The sequence below is a fragment of the Cydia pomonella genome, chromosome 9 (genome assembly GCF_033807575.1).
Source record: "Cydia pomonella isolate Wapato2018A chromosome 9, ilCydPomo1, whole genome shotgun sequence".
Taxonomy (NCBI): Eukaryota; Metazoa; Arthropoda; class Insecta; order Lepidoptera; family Tortricidae; genus Cydia; species Cydia pomonella.
In genome coordinates this window covers 9,196,024-9,219,659 of record NC_084711.1, presented here as the reverse complement: position 1 = coordinate 9,219,659, position 23,636 = coordinate 9,196,024, and the positions used below count along the sequence as shown (strand labels likewise).

At 36.2% G+C, this 23,636-nt stretch overlaps 2 protein-coding genes and 1 long non-coding RNA gene across 3 annotated transcripts in view; 2 read left to right on the top strand and 1 right to left on the bottom strand.

Annotated features, from left to right (window-relative positions):
- LOC133521288 (uncharacterized) overlaps positions 1-21,664 on the top strand; it is a 132,405-nt gene extending 110,741 nt beyond the window's left edge. The window contains exon 2 of the long non-coding RNA XR_009799884.1: positions 14,654-21,664. This is a non-coding gene — a long non-coding RNA (uncharacterized LOC133521288). The remainder of the gene's footprint in view (positions 1-14,653) is intronic.
- Positions 127-7,388, bottom strand: LOC133521286 (protein kintoun). The gene is made up of 3 exons (XM_061856161.1): positions 5,235-7,388; positions 5,030-5,150; positions 127-3,900 (listed from the first exon to the last, which is right to left on the bottom strand). Exons 1-3 carry the CDS (start codon positions 7,250-7,252, stop codon positions 3,502-3,504), a joined length of 2,538 nt encoding a protein of 845 aa, XP_061712145.1. The 5' UTR covers positions 7,253-7,388; the 3' UTR covers positions 127-3,501.
- On the top strand, positions 7,868-11,989 carry LOC133521287 (rRNA methyltransferase 3, mitochondrial). The gene is made up of 5 exons (XM_061856162.1): positions 7,868-8,419; positions 8,615-8,862; positions 9,523-9,678; positions 10,858-11,155; positions 11,761-11,989. The coding sequence occupies exons 1-5, from the start codon at positions 8,016-8,018 to the stop codon at positions 11,927-11,929; spliced, it is 1,275 nt and encodes a 424-aa protein (XP_061712146.1). The 5' UTR covers positions 7,868-8,015; the 3' UTR covers positions 11,930-11,989.
- Positions 21,665-23,636: the final 1,972 nt, after the last annotated feature.

Genomic DNA, 23,636 nt, shown 5'->3' with positions numbered 1-23,636 from the left:
TGACTAATACAGTCAGAAGAAGACGGGTAATCTATCTCGCGGGCGAGATACTGTCGCACATCTCCTGTGATACTGGGCGGCTAGCTAGAGAATAGGTAGTACTTTTTATAAAATTAAAGATTGATATTATTTTGGTGACATTTTATTCCAAATTACATCATAATTAATATACCTAAGTACCTAATCATAAAAATCAATCCATAGCGATTAATAAACTACAGAAAACAATAACTTCATGATCATTTCATTTCTATCGATACACATTTACACATTCACTGAAATGTGCCAGTTTATGACAACAGCTGGTCTGTAACTTGCGTGGCCAGTGACAGAAAAGGCACAAAACATTTCTACACAGCCGCGCCTAGCATATCCACGTATCTAGTAACTGGGTCGATTAACTGTATGTATATTTTTGTTAATTCTATCCTTCAACCAGAATACAGTAGGCTTAGCTTGAGAGCGGCTGCGGCGCGACAGTTCTAGCTTATCTTATAAAACAAAGTCCCCCACCGCATCTGTCTGTCTGTATGTTCGCGATAAACTCGAAAACTACTGAACGGATTTTCATGCGGTTTTCGACTTTCAATGTTTCTCTTGAGGAAGGTTTAGGTGTATAATTTGTTAAGGTTTTGTGTAAGCCGGGCGGGTCGCTAGTTATAACTCCGTATCTTTAGGTATTTAAATAAAAGTAAACAATTTTTTTTGATTTTCGGGTAGTTATAACATTTATTGGTTAACCAACCAAATACAAAACCGCCTGAATCAGTGACTGAACGACCGGAATTTAACCTAGATTATTTAATCATGTACTGCTTTCATTTACCCTCAACTGGCTTAAGGAGCCATTTGAGGGTAATTGTATTTACTTTTATTTAAATACCTAAAGATACAGAGTTATAGGTACATAATACCAATAAAGACGGGTGACATTGAGTGACATTAACGTGAGACACTTCATTCGGTTCTTGTCTGTTTTAATTTTTTTGTCTTTTAATTATTTATATAAGAATTCAAGCCTTGGCGACCCTCTACATCTCTAAGGATAATTTAATATATTTTTTATATTTTATCTCTGACACTTAGAGACTTATACATCTCTAAAGAATTTTAGTATTTTATGGTTTTATTTTTTTATCATAGTTTTTTTTTGTGTAATTTGACATTTAGAGACAGTATACATCTCTAATAAAGTATTTATTATTTCATAGAATCGATATTTGTAATTGTTTTTTTTTTATTTATTTATTGTTTGTAAAAATGGACATGTAAAAGTGCCCCTGTGGCCTATTTGCTGAATAAATGTTTGATATTTGATATTTGGTAGGGTATCTAGCGCGTGAGATACTGTCGCGGCGCACTCATACTAAGCCTAGTACTTAAATCAGTTTAAAAAAAAAAGTTAAAACACGTCCTACCAACTTGGTTTTAATAGCTGGCGCATAATGATAAACTTAATAATTACAAATGCATGCTTGATTAATTGAAATAAATTAAAACCAAGATTTTAAGAGGGACAACCAACCACACCAAGTAGTTCGAAAACTTGTTCTACTGTACACCCTATTGTGTAACAACAGGCTAATACAGAGTGTAATCGTTAAGTGTAGCTAGGCGATTATTCCGTAAATATAACAGATATTAGAAAACTTCAAACTGATATCGAAAGTGCGTTGCCCAATGAGTAAAATTACATTAATAACTTTTTTTTGACATAGGTTGTCCGGAAGAGATCGCTATGTAGCGAAAAGACCGCCTATTGTTATCTCTGTCTTTATGAATTATGCGTGCCTCTTTGCGATAGTTATTTTGAGGTTGTGCAATAAAGAGTGTATATATTGTGTATAATTATTTTCAAATTTTCTGCACATAGCTAAGCGCCGCACAGCAGTATACAGTACAACTTGCACTAAGAAAATAAAATTATACTGGTTAATATTGTTAAGCGTACAAAATCTAGCAACGCATTGTTTTGTAAGTAACTTTTTTTATCTAACTGGGTGTCGATGTTACATTATTATTGTAATTATAAGCTACTTTGTGATAAAGTCAAGATGAAAACCAAAATGTGTAACCAAGTTCCAGATTACTGTCATCATAAAATAGTCCAGAAACAAGTAGAGTCAGCTGCAGGAATATCTTGGATATTATACACATTTAGGCAGTGGGGGGTCTGAAGTCTCTGCAGACTTTACTAATAATAATTAAGATGCATTCCTTTGCTCAGAGGCAACAAAATTTTCCATATTTATACATATTGCTATTTTTTGTGTTTAGTAGCTAATCTCTGTTAAAAATTTATTAACAATGCAACAGTTGGAACACTGGGCAGTTATTAAAACAAGTTAATTTTTTACTAGAACCATTATAGATCGTATCATTTACAACGACGCGTGCCTTGACTCATATTGTCATGTTATTAACTAATTAAATGTTAGATTTGACAAATCTGCGCGTCATAGTGGATGACACTAACTATGTATACACAAACTGTTACTTCAATTTTAATCTTCTTGCTGATAATGTCAACTTGTTATAATATATCATAATAGTCTTGAGTAGCTAATATATTTATGCACAAGACAATCTATACAACTGCCAAAAAAGCGGTTTAGTGCTATATTTGCCTGCTTTGCATTCACTCCTATTCATTCTACCATCACTGTGCGTTATATCTAAAACTTAAGCTACAGGACATTGTTATTTCAATTAAATCTTAGCCAATAATACCAGTAACTCTATTTTGTACCATTTAAATGCATTTCAACTACCCAATATTTAAATATTGTCTATATGAGCACAATGAAAATTATCCGAAAATATTTTCATAAAGCTAGATCACTAGATGTCATTTTATTTAATGCTGTGTTTGCATGAAAGTGGCAAACAACAAACATCTATCAAGGCCACATTAATCCATCCCATTCTAACTCATAAGTGGTTCCTGTAGGTTTCTAGTATGCCACTATCATACAAATGCAACAAAAATAGTAATGTTGTAAAGTTAATTATTGCCTTTTACAATTAGTTTTGAATATTTATTTATTAACCCTTTATAAGGCAATAAGGGTGACAGGAATTATGCAAAACTGAAACCTATCACTTTAAAATAAAGTCCAAAATCAGGTGGGAAATATATTCCTTCTGCCTTATAAATGCTTAATACACGTACAAACTGTAACATTTTGTACTATATTTAGAATACATTACATAATCATTATAATATACGAAACTTTATAGCTTATATTTTTCTATTCAAAGTTTTTGTAATTGACCATATTCGGATGTTATTGTGAACCATTGCCATAAACTTAGCAAACTCAAAAAACAATTAAAACAGCTACACGCAATAAGATAGGAACTAAATTAAAACTGGGACTAATTCCAAATTAATATCTAAAATACTATGAAGACTAAATTAATAAAATGAAACTGGGACATCAGACATTTGTATAGCATTCAGTGTGTGAATCCCTAAGAGATACATAGAAATGACAGCACTCACATGTCCAAATCAAATATGAGATCGTTTTTGAACATTACTTCTTGGTACTGGCCTTTGTTCAGTTTATCTGGATCATAGAGATTAGTGTTATGTTTAATATCACAGGTTTTGGGTTCAGACGCTTTTGCTTTCTCTGATTTTGACTTGTTCTCTTCATCTTTAGATTTCCATATAACGGGTTCCGATTTCCTCGAGTTGTTATTGTTGTAAATGTCAAATACAGATGAAGGGGTGCTCCCCTCCGACGCGTCGGTGTCAATGCCATCATCTTTCCGTTCGCTGGGGACGTCTCTGTCAGTTGGAGTGCCTCTGCATTCACTTTCAACATCAGAAGTGTCTGCTAGACCGCTGTCACGCCGCTGTTTTAGAGCTGACTTCGGTTTCGATTTTGGGATCTGCAAAATTTAATATGAATATGATAATAGCAAATTAAATAAGAGGATGGAATTGGCTATAGTCATGCTATTTTGATTATGACATTTTGTTATTATATAACTTTGTTATTGAATATTTTAAGTCTGCTATGATATACTATCTTATCTATGCATTGAAATTGGGTCAAAAAGAGGAAGGTTTTTCTGTTAAAGTATTCATTAGTAACTTGGTACTCTTTTTTTCTTGTAGGTGGCATTGGCTTACATATAAACAAGACATTTACATCTGCAATGAATGGAATTATGCTCCCAAGACTGAAGTGCAAATTAAATTTTATGTGCTAGATATGGCTTGCTAACACTTGTTTAAATATTTAAAAAAGCTCATTTATTATGAGTAAATAAAAATATTGTTTTCCATGAGTCTGTGTTGAGTCCACACTGTGGTAAGGAGACCAGCTTACAGTTACTTGCAAAATGTATTATGCATGGAGCACTGATATAATACATGCAATAGAGATTATGCGGTATGTTTCAATTGAGTTGGGTGAAGACTCCCAGCCGTGTCGCACAAGCTGGCCAAGTCAGCCGAACTCGTGCACGTTATGGGTTAACACACAGAGCAACACAATCTTCAAAACAAAACTGAACAGTTGGCTAATCGAGCAGGCTTTCTACGACTATAAAGAATTCTATGGCCGTGATCTTTCAAAATCAAATATGTAAATAATATAACACACAGTACTCTGCATGTATTAGTACAGCTATCATCCATGATCTTATGTGTTAATTCTGTTTTATATTTTCCTATAGATATAGGCAATTACTGTGATCTGTAATTTTTATTATTAATAAATTGATTATGATTATAGTTATTATGATTATGATACACTAAAAGAGAGTGAACTAAAAATGTCCAACTTAAAGATGCCCTTCTGTTCTGCAGGAAAACGAGAAGATTTGAGGAGAATAGTGTTGAAATGACGCTGGGTCAGTAACCTGCAGCTCCAACTCCAGGGAATTGGGCTGTATGAATGGATCGAGTGATTGACAGCCTGCCTGTTTCTGCCCAGGCGTCCCTGCACTATATCTATATCTACTGCAGTTATGGCTAATAGTTGGCATAGAAAATAAATATAACTGAAGATACCTGAGTTGAGTTGTTGAAATCATCTTCTGCCTCACTTTCACTCTTGCGCCTGTCTTGAGTACGTTTTTTACTCTTTTTCCTTTGATTCTTTTTCTTCTGCCCTTCAATAGATGAATTATATCTGTAACAAACATACATCAATTAGAATTGTTAATGGAATGACCCTAATTTATGTTAAGTAGATATTTCAATTCATTATTTTTACCTATAAAATTGTTTTGCAATGACATCATTGAACCTAACAGTCTTTTTTAAGCTGGATTCTTCAGGAATACAGTCAGAGCTAACATAATCCATTGAAGAAGCAACATCTCCCACACTAGACTCTGAAAAGCTTCTCATAATGTGCATAGGTTTCCTCAGTATACTCTTGGCTCCAATGTCATTCATTCCCGAGTCCACCCACACAATTTCTTTCTCTTTAGGAGATGTGGGAGATTCAATGTCATCACTGTCCTCATTATCAATATTTGAGGACACTACTATGTTCGTCTCGGAGCCCAAATTGGTTACTTCAACAACAGGTAAAGAAATCTCATCTTGAGGCAGTTTCTGACTTAAAGCTGATTGGTCACTGGAACACTTTTTCACTTGGGACATGTCAAAGTACTCACTAGTTAGAGAAGCATCACTTAAACCGATTTGGAATTTTTCAGGCAGGTTGCCAGACACTTCTAATTGTAGAATAACATTGTTATCCCATGGTTCTCCAGTAGCACTCTCAAATCTAATTCCCTCATCAAATACTATAAGTGCTGCATAATTAACTGGTACAAATCCTGACCCTACTGTAGTAAATTTGATGTAAACCTTATTGTCTTCACTCTTCACTCTAACAGAGTCTGGCTCAGTGTTTTTAACATGGAAAGTAAATGCAACAATATCATCAAGTACATTATGTGTGTATGATGGTAAAATGTATCTGTAGGAAGGGCCTAAGAATGCTTCTGCAGATGATTCATGTTCTATTTGTTGAGTAGGAGGGCTAATAGCAGTCTCTGCAACAGTAGATGACAATTCTTCTACTAAGTTATCTCTCTGATCGTCATCACTTTGAGAACTTGAATTTTCTTCACTTTCTACTCCACTGTCTGCTTTACTACTATCTTTCTTTATATTTTCTCTGATTACCGGTAATGTGACGATAAGCATGTGCTTTGTTTTATCAAACTTAGCACTTCCATTCTCATCATTAACTGCATATGGAAGAGTTATAGCAAGTCTGTACTTAGCTGGCTTTTCACAAGACAAACTAAGTGACTTTTCCTTAACATCTAAAATACATTCTTTAGTAGAGGATAGTAGAGGAAGATTGATTTCAACCACTATTTGACTGGGTATAGCAGTGTACTGTTTACTGTTTTTGTCATAAGTGAAATCTTGCATGTCAACATTCTTCTGTTGTTTAATAATGTACTTGGGTATAGTGTATCCATTGATAGTTTCATGAGTAAATTCTTTTTTAGATTTAGCTTTAGGTTTAGACTTACTGACACTTTTAATCTCTTCTGATTTAGATGCTGCTGGGAAAGTGCGTTGTGGATATAACTTCTCCAATACTTCAGGAGATAAAGGTTCTCCTCCCTCTTCATCGTCTAAGGGAATACCCTTGAAATCTGGATCCTCTTTCCGAATAATAGCTGGAGTAGTCATCCCCTTATATGAAGACTTAGGAAAACGTAAATTGTTGTTGTCTAGGTGAATATTGTATGTTTTCATCAAGCCATCCAATGCAGTCTTGTTGACTAATTCACGGAACCTTTTGTTAACTTCTGCCATGCGCAATGTGTCAGGGTGGAAAACTACATCGTAAATGACACATCTCTGTTTTTTGTGATCATAATCTTCTCTGGGAGGGATTATAGTGTATGGTATTTGCCAATTCATACCTCTCTGGTTATCAACCTCTTGAACGCTGCAGGACGGTTTGCCGACATTGTCGTTGCTACAAATATTAACGAACGCTTTCCGGTCGCCAGCGACGCTTGTTTTGATAACATACCCGCCCTTCGGATTGATAAAGGTTACGTCATAACCACGCTCTTTCTCTAGCTGGGTCATCTCCTTCTGGTAAAGTGCTTGATTCGCCGGGTCACGTACTTCTTCAGCGTACTCCGCTAGCATTTCTCGAAATTTCTTATTGTTCATGGCGTCTTGAATATTTTCAAGATCAGACCGGGTAAATTGGATTTCCTCGTCACGAGGTTGTACACCTGTTGCCATTTTGTCTAAAAATTTGTGTTGGGTTAAAAATAAACACAAAATAACTACGCATTCACAACCTCACGATAATATATTAAAACATTCAGCTGAGCCGACGATAAGGTTAGTGTTGCATATTGACAAAATTTTCCATCGCAACGTCAACAAATGTCATAAGACCACGTAATACTAAAAAAAAAATATTGTTAAGTTGTCTGTAGTGAAGGTATTGTGTCATTAATATAGTTTGTCAAAGGACGATCTCATGTCAAACATAGACAGAGAGAATCATACTATCTTTGTTTTACACCAGTACTAGCACCCAAAAAAAAGGATGAGTATAGTTTTTTTTGTGCTTATTTACTGACAAATTGGTTTGACCAACTATATAAAATAAAATAACGTGAAAATTACTGAGTAGGCTAAGCTTTATATACCACTATTCCAAAATTCTGTCAGATTTTGATAAAAAATAAATAACTTTTAAATAATCAAAGAAGTAGTCTAATTGGGCATTGATCTGTTGGTCGTGTTAACTGTGTTTAAGTGAATTGAAGTTTGGCACATGTGACATATGTCAAATCATATACTCGACATACTCGAATACTTGAATTAATATAACCTAAAGCTTCGGTAGCTGCACTTTGTACATTAATTATTGTATGTATATGTTACACCTGTAATTATTATAATCAATTAGTTTATTTACTGAACTCATAAGCATTAAGATTCGCGAATGTTCAAATACAAAAAAATATTGGATTAATCGTATAACGAGGGAACGATGTCTTTAACAAATCTACATCGTATCGCTGTTCAGCTAGTTGCCCGGCATCCAGTTCTCGATACAGCAAGGTCTTATAGCCGATGGGCTCACAGAAATCCAGCTAAAGTAATCTTGCCTTACGAGCCAAATTCAGAAGTAAGCTTAAAAAAGGAAAAAATAATTTCCTTAGATCCTGAAAAGTTTAATAAAGTAAAAGAAACCAAAAAAGATAAGACTGCGGCAACAAAAAGTTCTCAAAACGAAACATCGCACAAACTAACTCACGAGAAATCAAAAGAAATAAAGCAAAAACGAGATGAACTTATGAAGAAGAGGAAGTTTTATCTAAGCCAGGCAAAAGTGTTTGATGATAACAATGAAATTATGTATGAAAAATTGAACGATAATGATGGATGGTTAAGGTAAGTTCAAGGGCATTTAGCTGCCTACAAACGTACAAACCAAAACAACATGACAAATGCAATTTTTATTTATCTGAAATAAGATTTCAAATTTAATGTAAAGTAATTTTATATGTTTTTGAATGGCTAGTGGATTAAGTATTACAACTATTGTCAATATTCGAGAAAATATTTATTTTCATTATACTTTTTCAGTTCTCTTCTTGTGAAATTAAAATCAAAAAAGGACAAAATGCGCAGCAATCAAATCTTGGTAGAAGGTTGGCGATTAATAGTTGATGGTCTTGAGGCTAAGTGTCCTCTTAAGTACATTATCTTTAGTAACACAGAAGATTTACACCATTTGAGACCATTCTTACCAAAGATTGGTGTGAAATTATTCAAGACTTCTTATAAGGAGATATCAATGTGGTCTAATGTGGAGACTCCTCCTGGAATATTTGGTTTGTATATTTGATTCTTGTCGAAGGTCAATATGGGGAAGACTGGTATATGTTGTGTGTAAGAACTCCTGTTTTTGATTCAGACAGAAAGGAAGACATTTGCTCTTACTGCCCTACCTACCTTCTGTAAGTGGAGAATATGTAAAAATTAAAAAAGGCCCAATTGCATCCACACTCGCTATCGCCTGATGTCATGCCCGACAATGGGCCCGAGCAAGAGTTATGTCCGTTTCACGGTTCCTAACATTGGGTCATAGCAAGTGTGGATGTAATTGGCCCTAAAGTTAGAAGTAATACAAGAACTTGTGGACTCTCTTACCTTATGGATAGTTGTCCCTTATATTAATCTTGACTATATTCAGACATTATGTACTTTATCCTATGTCAGTACAGTCCAGACCTTTTTGGTGTGTTACTTTATTTTGAACACACATTATTTAGTTACCTTTCGTCAACAACCTACCTAGTATCTATATAACAAAAAGCAATAAACAAATAGAAACCTACCGCCCACTCCGATTTTCACCCGGACCAAACGCGCCAAAAATACTGGTTACCTTGTGTATTTGAATTAATTAATGACAATACTGTCTTATTTAGGCAGTTATGTATTAATTTCTCTTAAAAACCTTATTGTAATATGAATTGTTATAATTTCAGGAATTTTTGAAACACCTACACCACAAACTGTTAAAATATTGTCCAAGCCCTTACCAATGCAGATCATATGTGACCAAGTTAGAGAGCCTGGCAACTTGGGTGCCATACTAAGAGTAGCTGTGGGGTGTGGCTGCGAAAAAGTATTGTTGACAAAAGGTTAGTTTTTTTTTACTATTAGTTAGGTTAGTATCTTGAACACCATTACATTTCCACTTAACTGCTTTGCTTTTTTGATGCGCAAGAGTCATTCACAAAACTGTACGGAATGTGGGACAAGAGAAGATGCTACTCACATTATGATGGAAATTATCCGAAATGAAGCTGACAGGCAAGCTTTTATAAGTAAACATAAAATAAATATATTCAATGTGGGTACATGTAACGATATTTTAGCACACCCTTTGTCTAAAACAGCTAAAGATTTGTACAAACTTGCCAATTTAGGAATTAAGGTAAAATTGTGATTTTGATTTGTAACAATGGGGGTGACATCATCAAACATGATAAAACCCCTTTATTTAATAAAGATTTAAAAAAAAACACCATTAATTGAACAAACTATTGAGATGATTTTGTCAGTTCTTCCCAGTGGTAAAACAATCCAGGGATTACCAGTGGTAACAACTTTGATTGATTGATTGATTTATTTATTAATAAAATTGGTTGTTTTACAAGTCAGGATTAAATTAAATATTTAGATAATAGGATTAAAAGAACTAATAATACATATTTTCAAATTATAACATTTACAACTAAATCTTAAATGTATAATTAATCGAGCATTAAAGGTAATACAAATGAAAATGACCACTTTTAGTAATGTCCACTACTCAAAATACCCACTTTGCAAAACATCCACTTCACAAAATGTCCTGTACATAGAGTCCCTATTTAATATTACCCAATCCTAGCATCACTCACTTTGCAAAACAACCATTTCTGCAAATGGCTGCTTTTTGTAATGACTATTTATTAAAATAGTTTTTTTTTTAATTGCCCGGTTTTTGTAATCACCACTTCTGGAAAAACCATATTGTTGATTTCTTGTGACTTCAGAAAAAGATTATATTAAGACTTATTGGTAACAGGTGAGAATATCTCTTCTGGATGCACCTTTAAAGTTGCAATTCCAATTAAGGGATGTAAAAAATTTAAATGATAATAACAAAACTTCCGTGAGACACAGACATATTAAATATGTTAAAGCATTTTCAACTTAAAATACCTGACCTGTCTTAACATATTTTATATTGAAATTATAAATTAATAAATCATATACACCTCATAATTGCAAATGCAAACAGCTTGTAATAAAAAAATACTTTTTTGTTTCAGGATGTGTTGATGTGTGGGACCACAAAGTTGTGAGAAGTGGTGCTGGTGCCCACTTTCGACTACCAATGTACACATCACTAGACTGGGAAGACTTGCCTAAACAGCTTCCAAAATACACTTCAGTAGTCATCGCTGACAGCAACGCCAAGTTTGATTTGGATGTTGATTTACCTAACAAGGGAACTGTGCAAGGCGCACTTCCAGTTTTGCCTTATTACGGAGTAGATTATACTTCCTTAGGTCATGTGACTTTAATAATTGGTGGAGAGACTGAGGGAATAAGTGAGGATAGCTACAGGTAAATTAATGTAGAAAATAACTAATTATTTGTGATGGAACATACTTGCATCTTTATGATTCCAAAATGGCACACATGCACAGAAAAAGTAAACAGTGTGATAGTCAGTCTCATAAAACCCATGAAACCATGTAGTCAAAATGTTTTAGTTGACCTATTATTATTGCTGAAAATGTTTGCATTCAGTCATAAGAAATTACTCAACATTTCAATACCTTTTTTATATTCAAAAAAATATAGCGGTAACAGAATTACATAAAATAATAGATCTTTTACTACTGAGCCCATATACTCAGTCTACAAGTTAGCAGTGACAATGTAAGAAGAGTCAGCAAATATCGTAACGTAACACATGTGTCACCATAGAAGTAAGGATGTATACTGATACATCCTTATTTAATTTGTATCTGCAATGTACCTGTATTGTATCAATAAAGATTATCTTATTTTATCTTATATTTTGCTTTTGGTCTTCACTGTCTGTTCACTGATGGTCTTTGGTCATCACTGAAGTAGCAGAACTTACTCTGTAGCGCTTGGCGTGCAGGTTTAGTATAGGTGAACTATCTCTTGTGTCAAATGTTGACCATTTTTTTGTTTCACAGGTTAGCAGCGACCCAGAATGGTTTGCGACTCAATATTCCTCTACAAAGAGGCGTCGACAGTCTGAACACCGGCATGGCGGCGGCGGTCATCGCGTTTGAAATCAGGAAGCAATTCCTACAGGCCTTTAGGCAAGCCAAAGATGACAAACAGGCTGTCCAAGTAACTTAAACAATTGAATCTTATGTAGATTTTAGAGATAGTAAATATAAAATACATATACATTTTTAATTTTATTTTTCCTTTTTATACACCCTCTGGCTGCTTCGTTGCTACTTTGCCATGGATTTATTTTAGCCGGTCGATTTAAATATCGCCTGTTTTATTTTACCTAGGTTAAGGTAGAAAATCAAATGAATGAAATCATCTGTCAATCACAAATTAGAAGTAATTATGTATGGTGGGATACACACTGCTTCGCACTTCGGAGCGACGTTCGGTGCTGCGATTTTTAACTTTGTGTAGAATCTCGATGTGTATGCAAAAACCATATGGTATAACACATTGGCTCCGCCGCTCCGTGCGAATCGTACGACGATTCGAGTTTTCGGACTGAGATGCGGTGCGTGCCGCAGCGTATGCTCCACCGAGCTCCATAGTACCGTACGGATCAGGCGCGGATACAACGGGGGGGCCATTGCCCCTATGGCCCCCCCCTAAAACCCTGGCTCTCACATTACTAAATTGAGTAACATATTTTTACCTTATTTTCTGTGCAAAAATATATGATTTTCTCAAAATGGCCCCCCCCCTAAGCCAAATCTTGTATCCGCGCCTGGTACGGATGTTTGTTCATAAACAGCTTCGGACGATGATACGGAGCAAACCGCACGCGAATTCGTCATTTCGCAACGACATGCGGCGGCAGTGGGATAACATAACCGCCTATGTGGATTCCTGTTTCAAAATACTTATTTCTAAGATTTGTTTATTAAACACGTGGAGAAAAACTCTAAATGAAAATGGTGAAAAAAACTTATTACACCTGTAATTTCCTTGTATGGTCAGCAAATACTCATGAAAGATAACTTTGTTTTTAGGATCGGCTGACCAGAAGATATGATTAGCTTTCAATCTTGATGTTAATGCCATCTAGTGAATGTTAAACAAACTGGAAAGCCGTTCAAGTTGTCTTTACCTTACGTCGCGGGCGGAGCTGAGCTCAGAGCTGTGTTGAATAACCTACCCGCCATCCGCCAGATGTCGTCACGTGTACACTGGAGACACATTCGGTAATGTATAACATTGTAGGACGTACAGTCAGCAGCAGAAGATAACCCGGGCGAAGTGTTCATGTGATCTTTGTCGCTAAGAGCGTGTACGTTTTTGAAAACCCCGTGAGCTACTTCGGCTATTTAGGAGTAGCGGAAGTAGCTCACGTTGGTTTCAACACTACGGGGTTGTATAGTAGGCTATAAAAACCATTACATAAAAAACTTTATGTAGTACTTCATAGGTTCACTGCAACGCAAGGTTCTCGATCTGACTCCGAAAATTTTCGAACTTTCAGATTCTGCTAACTCTTGGGCTACAAAAACCGCTTTATGTACAAGTTTTTAAACTAATCTTTCGGTACAGCGGTAATGAGAGCAAGTCACATGGGTACACTCAGCTCCAAAAGTGCATACCAGCTTTATGAATGGGATTTTGCAGATCGCTATACGTACAGTTGTACATGTTTTTGCGGCCTTCTTTGTGTGACATATTATTACAGGTGACTGTACTCAGTTACAATCAATTGGAATTAGCTGGTTAAACTTATGTACGTCGAAAACTGTATGTACTCATTCTGTAGGCTCACTCGTAGCGCTACGCTGTGTTCTAGCCCCGTAGCTTTAGCTCCGTATATTGCAAAATTTAATGGTAGACCCGTTCCAATATACAGGCTGAAATTTTTATGTTTGACCATACGCTGAGGGGTGATTATGTGGGCAGGGGCGACCTTAGCCTCTGCAGGGTCCGGGCGGAAAATCTTTGCGACGCCCCTGTTTTTAGTACTAACTACAAAAATTGGTAGGTCGTATCAGGGAAACGCCTTGTAGATACTCCAATGGATCCTTCAAGAGAAAGGAGCTCGGTCGTGAACTAAGTACCCACCTATGTGTTATAAAGCGAGAAGCGAGGCAGAAAGCCGCTCGGCTTCCACCTAGGACAGAAGATCCGGGGCATCAAATCTCGATGGCTTCCCGTGCGAAGCCGAAGACTGAGCTTGGAATCGAACTCGCAGAGTGAGCGAAGCCGACGGCTAAGCTCCGCAAAGTTAGGGTCGGCAGTCCCGAATGTGTAGATTTTCCTGTGAGTCTGAAGCCAAGCTGCATTCCAAGTGGGAATTGAACCAATGGACAATTATAAGGAAGACCGTAAGCAAAGCTCTGCTTAGTGTTTCAGTGAAACCTATAACTTTTCTGCTGTGCATTTGGGCGTGGCCAAAGGCCGAGTTACAGACAAAACCCAATGGCAAATGTTTGAAAACGCAAGGCCTAAGGCCGAGCTCCACGAAGGACCGAAGGACTTCCGTGTGAGGCTAAAGGTCGAGCTACAAAGAGATCAGGGTTTGAAATCGGACAAACGGCCGAAGGCCCAACCGTCCGATCGAGGAGCGTTCATTACTAAACAATTAACGAATTAACCATTGTCTTTTCCAAATTCAACGCCTGTAGCTCTGTCTAGGGCCTCGCACTACGTCGGTGGCAAACAAGCATACGGCCGGCCTGATGGTAAGCAGTCTCCGTAGCCTATGTACGCCTGCAACTCCAGAGGAGTTACATGCGCGTTGCCTACCCTAAACCCGCCCCCCCCTCGTTGAGCTCTCTGGCAACCTTACTCACCGGCAGGAACACAACACTATGAGTAGGTTCTAGTGTTATTTGGCTGCGGTTTTCTGTAGGTGGATAGGTACTTCCCCAGTTGGGCTCTGCTCTAGATCTGGAATGACATCCGCTGGCTGTGCCCTACAAATCGAGATGACATTCACAATGCCCATACCTCTCTTTTGGACGTAGTTTAATGACGTACCCAGGTCCGCATGCCACTTTCATATCAGATATACCAATTTGCATACGGCGGCACAACAAAACAAAATTTTAACTTCGTTGAAAATTACGGGTTCCGTAACCAAAGGTCAAACGGGACCCTAACTATATTACTGAGACTCCGCTGTCCGTCCGTCCGTCTGTCACTAGGCTGTATCTCATGAACTGCATGCTGATGTATGTTAGCCAGTTGAAATTTCTACAGATTATGTATTTCTGTTGCCGCTATAACAACAAATACTAAAAATAGAATAAAATAAATATTTCTTTCCTATCTCGAGGTTCTCATCCAATCACCGATGTTAAGCAACGTCGGGCGGGGTTAGTATGTACATGGATGGGTGACCGTTTTTATAGATAATGGCCGATCTTTTTAAAATTAAAACTTCTTAGATTTTTACAGACATTTAAGTGTTCGTCTTAGATAACTTCTGCATCGACTTTGATTCTACTCATGTTTCACGTTAATCAACTACTCAACCTGTTGCGCGAAGCCTCGCAAGCGCTAGGCCCCGGGCAGTTGCCCCGTTCGCGACCCCCAAAGACCGCGTATGTGGGTCATACTGAACAACTTTTACTATAGGGCCAACCCCGAAACCGGGTAATAAAATCAGCTGTTCCATATAAAACATTGACATGTGACTCACCAAAATGTATGAGACGGCAGATTTTTTTTCGCGATTTCGGATTTGGCCCCATAGTAAAAATTTGGTCCATACCCACCCCTTAGCGTATGGTCAAATACCTATAACAATTTTACCCTTTATGTCATGTCGGTTAATTCCGTTATTAGCGCACAACGTATTACAAATTTCAAATCCTACGACTTTGTCGAGTGCAAAACTTTAAATATTGACCCAAGATGTTATTTATGATGATGTAATCATAATCATAATGCTTTATTTGTAATGTTTACATATTATCCATCTATCCGCAGTGTTAAAATTAAGATAACTTCATTTCGGATAAATGTCCAAAACTTGCGGTGTTAATTTGAGTAAATGGTAGGATCTCTGATTTTCATCCTCACAATCCCTCTTGTTCGCGCCTCAACCCTTTTATCAGAAGTCAGGGCTTAATTGTCGCTCTTGCCCTAGTAATTATAAACGCCAGGAATTTACAGCCACTATAATTAGGTTTCTCCATTGAAATGCGAGCGAGTGAGCGAAAACCTCATTACAAGCTTGGGTTCCTCCAAATGCGCTTTGAAATCGTTTTCTATTAGTTCCGATTCAGGAAAGACTCTCAATAAAATAATGGAAAATACTTTCAAACCTCGTAAGAATATATTTCATCATTTTGAAATTGGGGACAAGTGTTTGAAATTGTGGATTGTCTTTATATACATACTAGCTGACCCGGTGAACTTCGTATCACCTATCGTATTCGTATTACATATATAAATGTACACTCCCAAATGTCTCCTTTTAGTACGTCACGGATTATCCAATCATTCTTTTACAGATGTTACTGACATCAAATAAGTACCCTACTTACCTACAATTTTTTTTCATTTTCCATTCATTGATAATGATTCTAATCATTATTATTTATTTATATGGGAAAATAATATCTTTTTTTACTGGTCTCCTCGCAATTTTTCTATCTTTTCTCGGCGTTTAAACCTTCCCTGGACTTTCACTAATAGGTACATATTTCAATACCAAAATTAGCCAAATCGGGCCACTATTTCGGAAGTTATGCGATCACATACATTTTGACGATTCATTTATATATATATATGAGATAGATGTCGTACTTTTGTAGTCTCTAATTATATAGTTTTCTTACATGAGATGTCTAAATACCATCTGAAATATAGCTGCTATATTATAATAATGTATATCTGTATCTTCCAAGCGCACCTATTTCGAATAGGTAACCAGAACTCGGAAGAGAGTGGCTTGCAGAGGTTATGGATTCGTAGTCGAGTCCGATTCTAATCCTTTGTATAAGAAGTACTTATTATTTAGTCCAAATAAAATGATTGTGTACTGCTGTCAATGTTGTGTCTGTTTCTCAGTTTGCTCTTAGGTACCTAAATCAGTTTTGATAAAATGCATCAGTGAACATTACAGTAGCGTAAATGTTGGTTTTATATATGTACGAGGGCTGATCCAAAAGTTGTTAGTTGCTCCGGCTCTACTCATGCGATAAAAAAATTATTTATACTATTGTGAGGGATATTTCAATGCTACTTATGGCCATCAATTTTTTTTAATTAATGCAAATAGTTTTTTTTATTATATATTTTTAACGGAAAGCTGTTTTGTATGGAGTTATGAATTGCTTAGAAAAAACGGCAATTTTGGGCACAATTAAATGAATTTCGTATTGAAATCTTTGAAAATCGAACTTAAATTTACCCGGGTCTAATTATTATCTTCCTTCTGCTATTTCCAATGTATAAATCAATAAATAATCTTATATGCATATATGTATATTTTTTTAAACATCAGAAATTTTTACTTTTAATGAAAGGACTCATTGTTGACACCTATTAAACCATAATAATATTTACTCAATCAAAACGATTTATACGTAAAAGAACAGCCGAGATTCATCATTAGTAGCATCTAAAAAACTTTTGTTTTTTTTTTACAATAACTGTCTATAAAATGACAGCACATATGGAGTCTCAATTACTGATTTTCATGACTGATGGTTAGGCTTCGACGCATCGAAGTAAAAATAAAATAAAAACACAAAATAAGCGTTTTCTAAAAATGTATTTATACCACTTTAATAAGCACTGAAAAATCCCTCACAATAGTATAAATAAAATTTTAATCGCATGAGTAGAGCCGGAGCAACTAACAACTTTTGGATTAGCCCTCGTATTTAGGTATATGGGAATATTTTTTCCATTATCAAAATTACCCTGCTTCCGAAGTTACCCCAATGCACCTTACTTATATACAAATAATTTGGCTTTCTCGCACTATTTTGTTTTGATAGACATCAGATATCTACTTTTAGGTACCTATATGTTCTCCGCGGACTAAATCTTTTCTAGATACCAGCGTTTCTTAGCTCTTCACATAGTAAGACGTGCCAGACACATTACTCCGTCTGTGTATGTATCGTACATGGGCCGTCCTTGGTCCTAATTAATTTGCGGGCAGCTCCTTGCCAACTCAGCTGGCGCCGGCACTATATCCCAGTTTTAAATGGCGTCGCAGAATCGCCCGGAATACTTACTAGGTCGTGGTTATCGATGTACATTCTCAGCTCGTCTGGAGTCTGGTCACAGCAACTTACACAAGTCTAAAATGTTAACCGTTTCATATACCCGTCCAATACAATTGTGTGGGTAAATTTCTATTACAGTACATATGGGGCTACTTTATAGCACTACTAGTGCGAGAAGTAGCATATTATGTTACTGTGTCGAACATTTAAAGGGCCATATGTACTGTAAAACGTTGTACGATACATGTGCGAATAGGTAATTCGCAACTCGTGTCGATTTAAAACACTCCCTTCGGTCGTGTTTTAATTTATCGCCACTCGTTTCGAATTTCCTATTTTTCGCACTTGTATCGTAATGTACTATTTTAACACAGTTGCTCAAAAAGTGCTACTTTACGTAGCTGTTTAGCGTGCGGAAAGTTGGATTTGGCGAACTAGTGCTTTTTTTTTTACTTTTCCACTTGTTCCAATTCATGACTACTTATTGATGAGTGTTAATGTTAGTGTCCTTTAAAAGTCGTAATCAACATAAACACCTACTGTTCATGAAAAAATCATAAATATAAGCATATTTCATATTTTATTACTTACCTCTTCATCATTATAAAACGTTTATTTTTTAATATTGAAAAACCGTTCTTAATAAGTTGTCTGAATGGAACGGAATAGCTGCCGAAACACCTGTCAAAGCAGAGGCGTTTTTTACTGCAAGAATGTTTTAATTTTCCAAAGGCAACATTTGATATTGTTTTCATACAATTTAAATATACGATACACAAATAACCGTAAATAACGATACTTTGGTAATAATAGTATAATATTTTATATTTACAAATGTTTATGTCTTATAGAACATGCATAAACAGTACTTGTTGTTTTTATTATTTTTTTCGCAACTGTATTAAAAAACGTCGTTCGATACACGTGCGGAATCCGCACTAGCACCGAAATGTACTATTTTTTGTTCATGTTAAGGGGAAAGGGGACGACCACTTCTCCATACAAATGTAGTACCCATTTTCCTCTCTGCATATTAACAATATAGAATAGAACATATGTTTATACAATTTGATGTATATTAAACATCCCTATGCACCTTCGTTTGGCTCTTTTCGATTTAGGTGTTAATTATTATAAGAGTAAAGATGTTTAAAAATTTGTATGGTATGTTTTTCGCTTCTTACTTTTAGATTAATCAAAAAATTAAAAAAAGTCAAACGAAGGGGCATAGGTGTGGTTAAATTGTATAAAAAATATGTCAATATACATGGAGGAAGACGGGGATTACGTTTGTATGGTTCAGAAGTGATCCATTATGCTCTTAATACATGAACATGACACTAAAGTTCATGTTAAGATAAGCGAATTTCGGGTCTGAGACAGTGCAGTCTGCTACTGCTTTTTAACACCCGACGCAAAATGGTGTTAAGACTTAAGTGCCTAAGCTTGGCACGCGTCGAGCATCGTAGCGGCCAAACAGATGGAACTCATTTTCATGTAATTTTGTTATAAAGATGACATGTATGTACCAAATTATACGTTTTTGTGATGTACCTTTTGCATATTAAAATTTTCTGTCACTCGATGAGAAGAGATTTCCAAAGACTCGAGTCTGTTCTCCCTATTTATTTCTAGCATTAACTTTGATAGTATAAAACCTAATTGCATTTATTTATAATCGTAAACGGTTTAATAACGTGCTATCATCGAAATTTGGTAGGTACTTACGGTTTTTTTCTCACGTGGCTGCCGCGTAGCACCTATCGAACGATAGGTAATAATAATATAGGTACCATATTTTACTTCGTCTACGTCGTAGCTATCGCATCTAGGTAACTTTTAAAAGCAACCGGCCAAGTGCGGACTCGTGCACTAAGGGTTCCGTACCATTACGCAAAAACGACAAAAAATCATGTTTGTTGTATGGGAGCCCCCTCCAGGGAGCAAAAAACGGAACCCGTCGATTCGTCATGTCTGTCTGTCTGTCTGTCCGTCCGTATGTCACAGGTCACAGCCACTTTTTTCCGAAACTATAAGAGCTAGACTGTTGAAACAGGTAAGTAGATGTATTCTGCGAACCGCATTAAGATTTTCACACAAAAATAGAAAAAAAAAAACAATAAATTTTGGGGGTTCTCCATACTTAGAACTGAAACTCAAAAAAAAATTTTTCATGAAACCCATACGTGTGGGGTATCTATGGATAGGTCTTCAAAAAGGATATTGAGGTTTCTAATATAATTTTTTTCTAAACTGAATACCTAGTTTGCGCGAGAGACACTTCCAAAGTGGTAAAATGTGTGTGTGTGTGTGTGTGTGTGTGTGTCCCCTGTAACTTCTAAAATAAGAGAATGATAAAAGTAAAAAAAAAATATAATGTATATTACCATGCAAACTTCCACCGAAAATTGGTTTGAACGAGATCTAATAAGTAGTTTTTTTTAAATACTTACGTCATAAATGGTACGGAACCCTTCATGGGCGAGTCCGACTCGCACTTGGCCGGTTTTTTTAGTATTTGCTGTTAAAGCGGCAATATAAATACATTATCTGTGAAAATTTCAACTGTCTGACTATCACGGCTCATGAGATACAGCCTGGTGACAGACGGACTACAGCGGAGTCTTAGTAATACTAATAGGGTCCCGTTTTACCCTTTGTTGAAAATAACGTAAAACTTACTTTTCATGATTTTACTATATATTTTGGCGCAGCCGTGTGGTCCACGCACGCCTTTTGTATGGTCATCTGTCAAAAAAATCATGCACGGTCCTAATTATAACGTTAAATGCACTTATAGCATAGCTACACATTGCATAGGACATTCACACATTCATAGCAAAGAACCTAGTAAGTAAGAAGAGCGAGCTACGGTTCGAACGCACACTTGAATTGAATCGGAATTAAATTTGGATTAAATTACTTGAATACATGCCTTGTGCTTGTGACGGCCAGACATGACTAACTAAAAATTAGGTCCGGAAATAGAGTATACGTATACGGTGCGATGAGTGAAGATGATATGTAAAGGAATTTCATACGGCCTTACACACCTAGGCCTGGGCTACCGCGAAAATCGAAGTTCGTCAATGCGGGCATTTTTCTCTGTCACTCTAATTATGTCTTAGTGAGAGTAAAAGAGAAAGATCCCCGTAATTTGCGATTTTCGGTTTTCGAGGTAGGCCCCCTGTAAAGCAACCTTCTTTTGTTTTTAAACGTCAAATTGTGACACGTTTTGCATTCAACCATCAAATAGTAGTAGATTCGTAATTTGTTTTTATCTGTGCAAAACTACAAATAAAACAAATTGACTACTTTTTTTATGATACAGGAGGCAAATGAGCAGACGGATCACCTGATGGTAAGCGATGGTATTTCATTGCAAGTTTGAGAATAGCACTAAAAATCTCGACGAGAAACGGGGTTGCCTGCCGCGTATCCCCATCCTATTTTGAATAGGTATTCGTCAATTTTGAATAATCTATTGAAATATTATGTTAATGTGATATTTGTAGAATCTGGTTACGCCTATTTTAAGGGGCCACAGTACTGGCAGTAGACGGAACCCTGTCAAATTTGTATTTGTGTAGCAACGGTTCTATGAATTGTTTGTTTACTTTTATGTATGTCAGTCGGTCAATAACAGTTCTCATGTAAACACTGAATAAATTTCTAGTATACACTTTCTTGGTTTAACTGTGCTATAGATCTCTGCTAAATAGTGATAGGTTTATTCCCAACATAATCGAATTGCAAGCCCTATTGCTGATTTCCTAACATTTTATATCCAACTGATTATACACGACATTTTAAAACATTGAACTTACCTACTTGGATAATAAAGCATCTTATTTACACGCGAGTGAAAACCTAAAAACATTTTGCTTAACTTCTGCCCTAATTCAATTGGCGTTTGACTTCCAAAGTTAGATAGGTTCCCGTTGATTTATGGCGTTGCGCGTTGTTTGCTCGTAGCAAGTCGTAGCTTCTGTACAATGTCGTGCCAATTTGTATGGTATCGATGTGGCGAGCGCTGGAAGGTCAATCGGCTCACATTTCTTGTCGTATCAACTTCTCGTTGGGTCTACCGGTGTATTCTGTAGGTACATATTACAACATAGTCAGATAAAGTCAGAACATGCTTACATAAATATTTTAATACTTTAATACATAAAAAAACAGCTTAGACGGCCTCATCGATGTCTTCTATCTACATGTCCGTTTGTCAAGGCGTGTATTAATTATTTCGGTGACCGTTGGATATAAAAAAAATATACTATCTATATTTGCTGGCCCAGTTACAGGAATAAAACCAAAAAGCTAGCCTTCTATTTCAGGGTGTAATGTGAGCCTGGTCTATAAAATGGATAAGAAATCAATATTTATTTAGGTATGTTCTTTTAAATATTCTTGATCCGTAAGGTTCAGTTGAGTTAGGTGAGGTTCTTCCAAATAAAAGCAAGATAGGTTCAAGTGATTTAGGTATATCCATTCGATGCTTATCGTTTGTTTAGCATCTGTGCAATTTATATGTCGCGTCAATTCATGCGGTATCGATGTGGTGGTCGCTCAAAGGTCAATCGGGGATCGGCTCACATTTCTTTTCGTATCAACTTCTGTTGGGGTCGACGGACGTACTAAGTACAATCGGTAACATAAATGTAAACTGAAATAATTGTCATTTACTAAAAGAAAATAGGTATACTTAAAGGGTGCAAGCACATAGTTACTGATCGATCTTAGATATGATCAAAGGCGCCCAATCTTTCTAAGATTGCATATGCTACTTAGACTAATATTAGGGGGCGTCCATAAATTACGTGAGGCGTTCAAGGGGGGGAGGGGGTTAAGCTTAATCTTACCAAATCTCACTCGGGGGAGGGGCGTTTTTAGCAAATATCACGTAATTTTTTTCTTAGTGGAAAAAAGTGTAAATTTGCGTGGAAGTAAAGTTGAATCGGAATAAAAAAAAATTTTAGAAAAAAATAGCAAATTTCACAAAATAGTGTTTGCCGTATCTGCCGGGACCCCGCAGAGCAGCCGAGCCGAGTAATAGCGATGCTCGTACAAGTTTTGACCTGCTTCGTTTACCCGAGTAAATATTTCACTTAATAACCATTCTAGAGACGTTTTTAATGATTCAGAATGAACTTCCGAGAATATTATAATGCTTACGTTAAAAGACACGTCTACAAGACAAAAATATACTGTCAAGAAGAAATGGTAAAATTATGGAATACAGCAAAACAAAAGTTCCCGATGAAGAGGATTTGGTTAAACTTGTTCAACATGAGGTTAATCAGCTTCTTAGAGAAGCAGAGGAAAGAAAGGCCCGAAATACTCTGGCGTTCCTCTTTAAAGTAGGTTTAATATCTTCATAAATTGATGATCAAAAAATTCTCAAAAAAGCCTCACGTAATTTATGGACGCCCCCTTATTGGTTTCCAAAGTTAAACAAAAATGTACCTACTTCCATTCTTATATGTACCTACGGTTTAATTTTGTTTGTATATGTTGAAGACGACAAACTTTTCGTTTTTTCGACTGGTAAATTGGACGTTAAAGGTACAGTCAGCTATAAATGTGGGTATTAGTTCTTACCTTGCACAATTTTGGTTTGAAAAGGCAGGAGCGGAGTTCTCTGCAGCTGATTG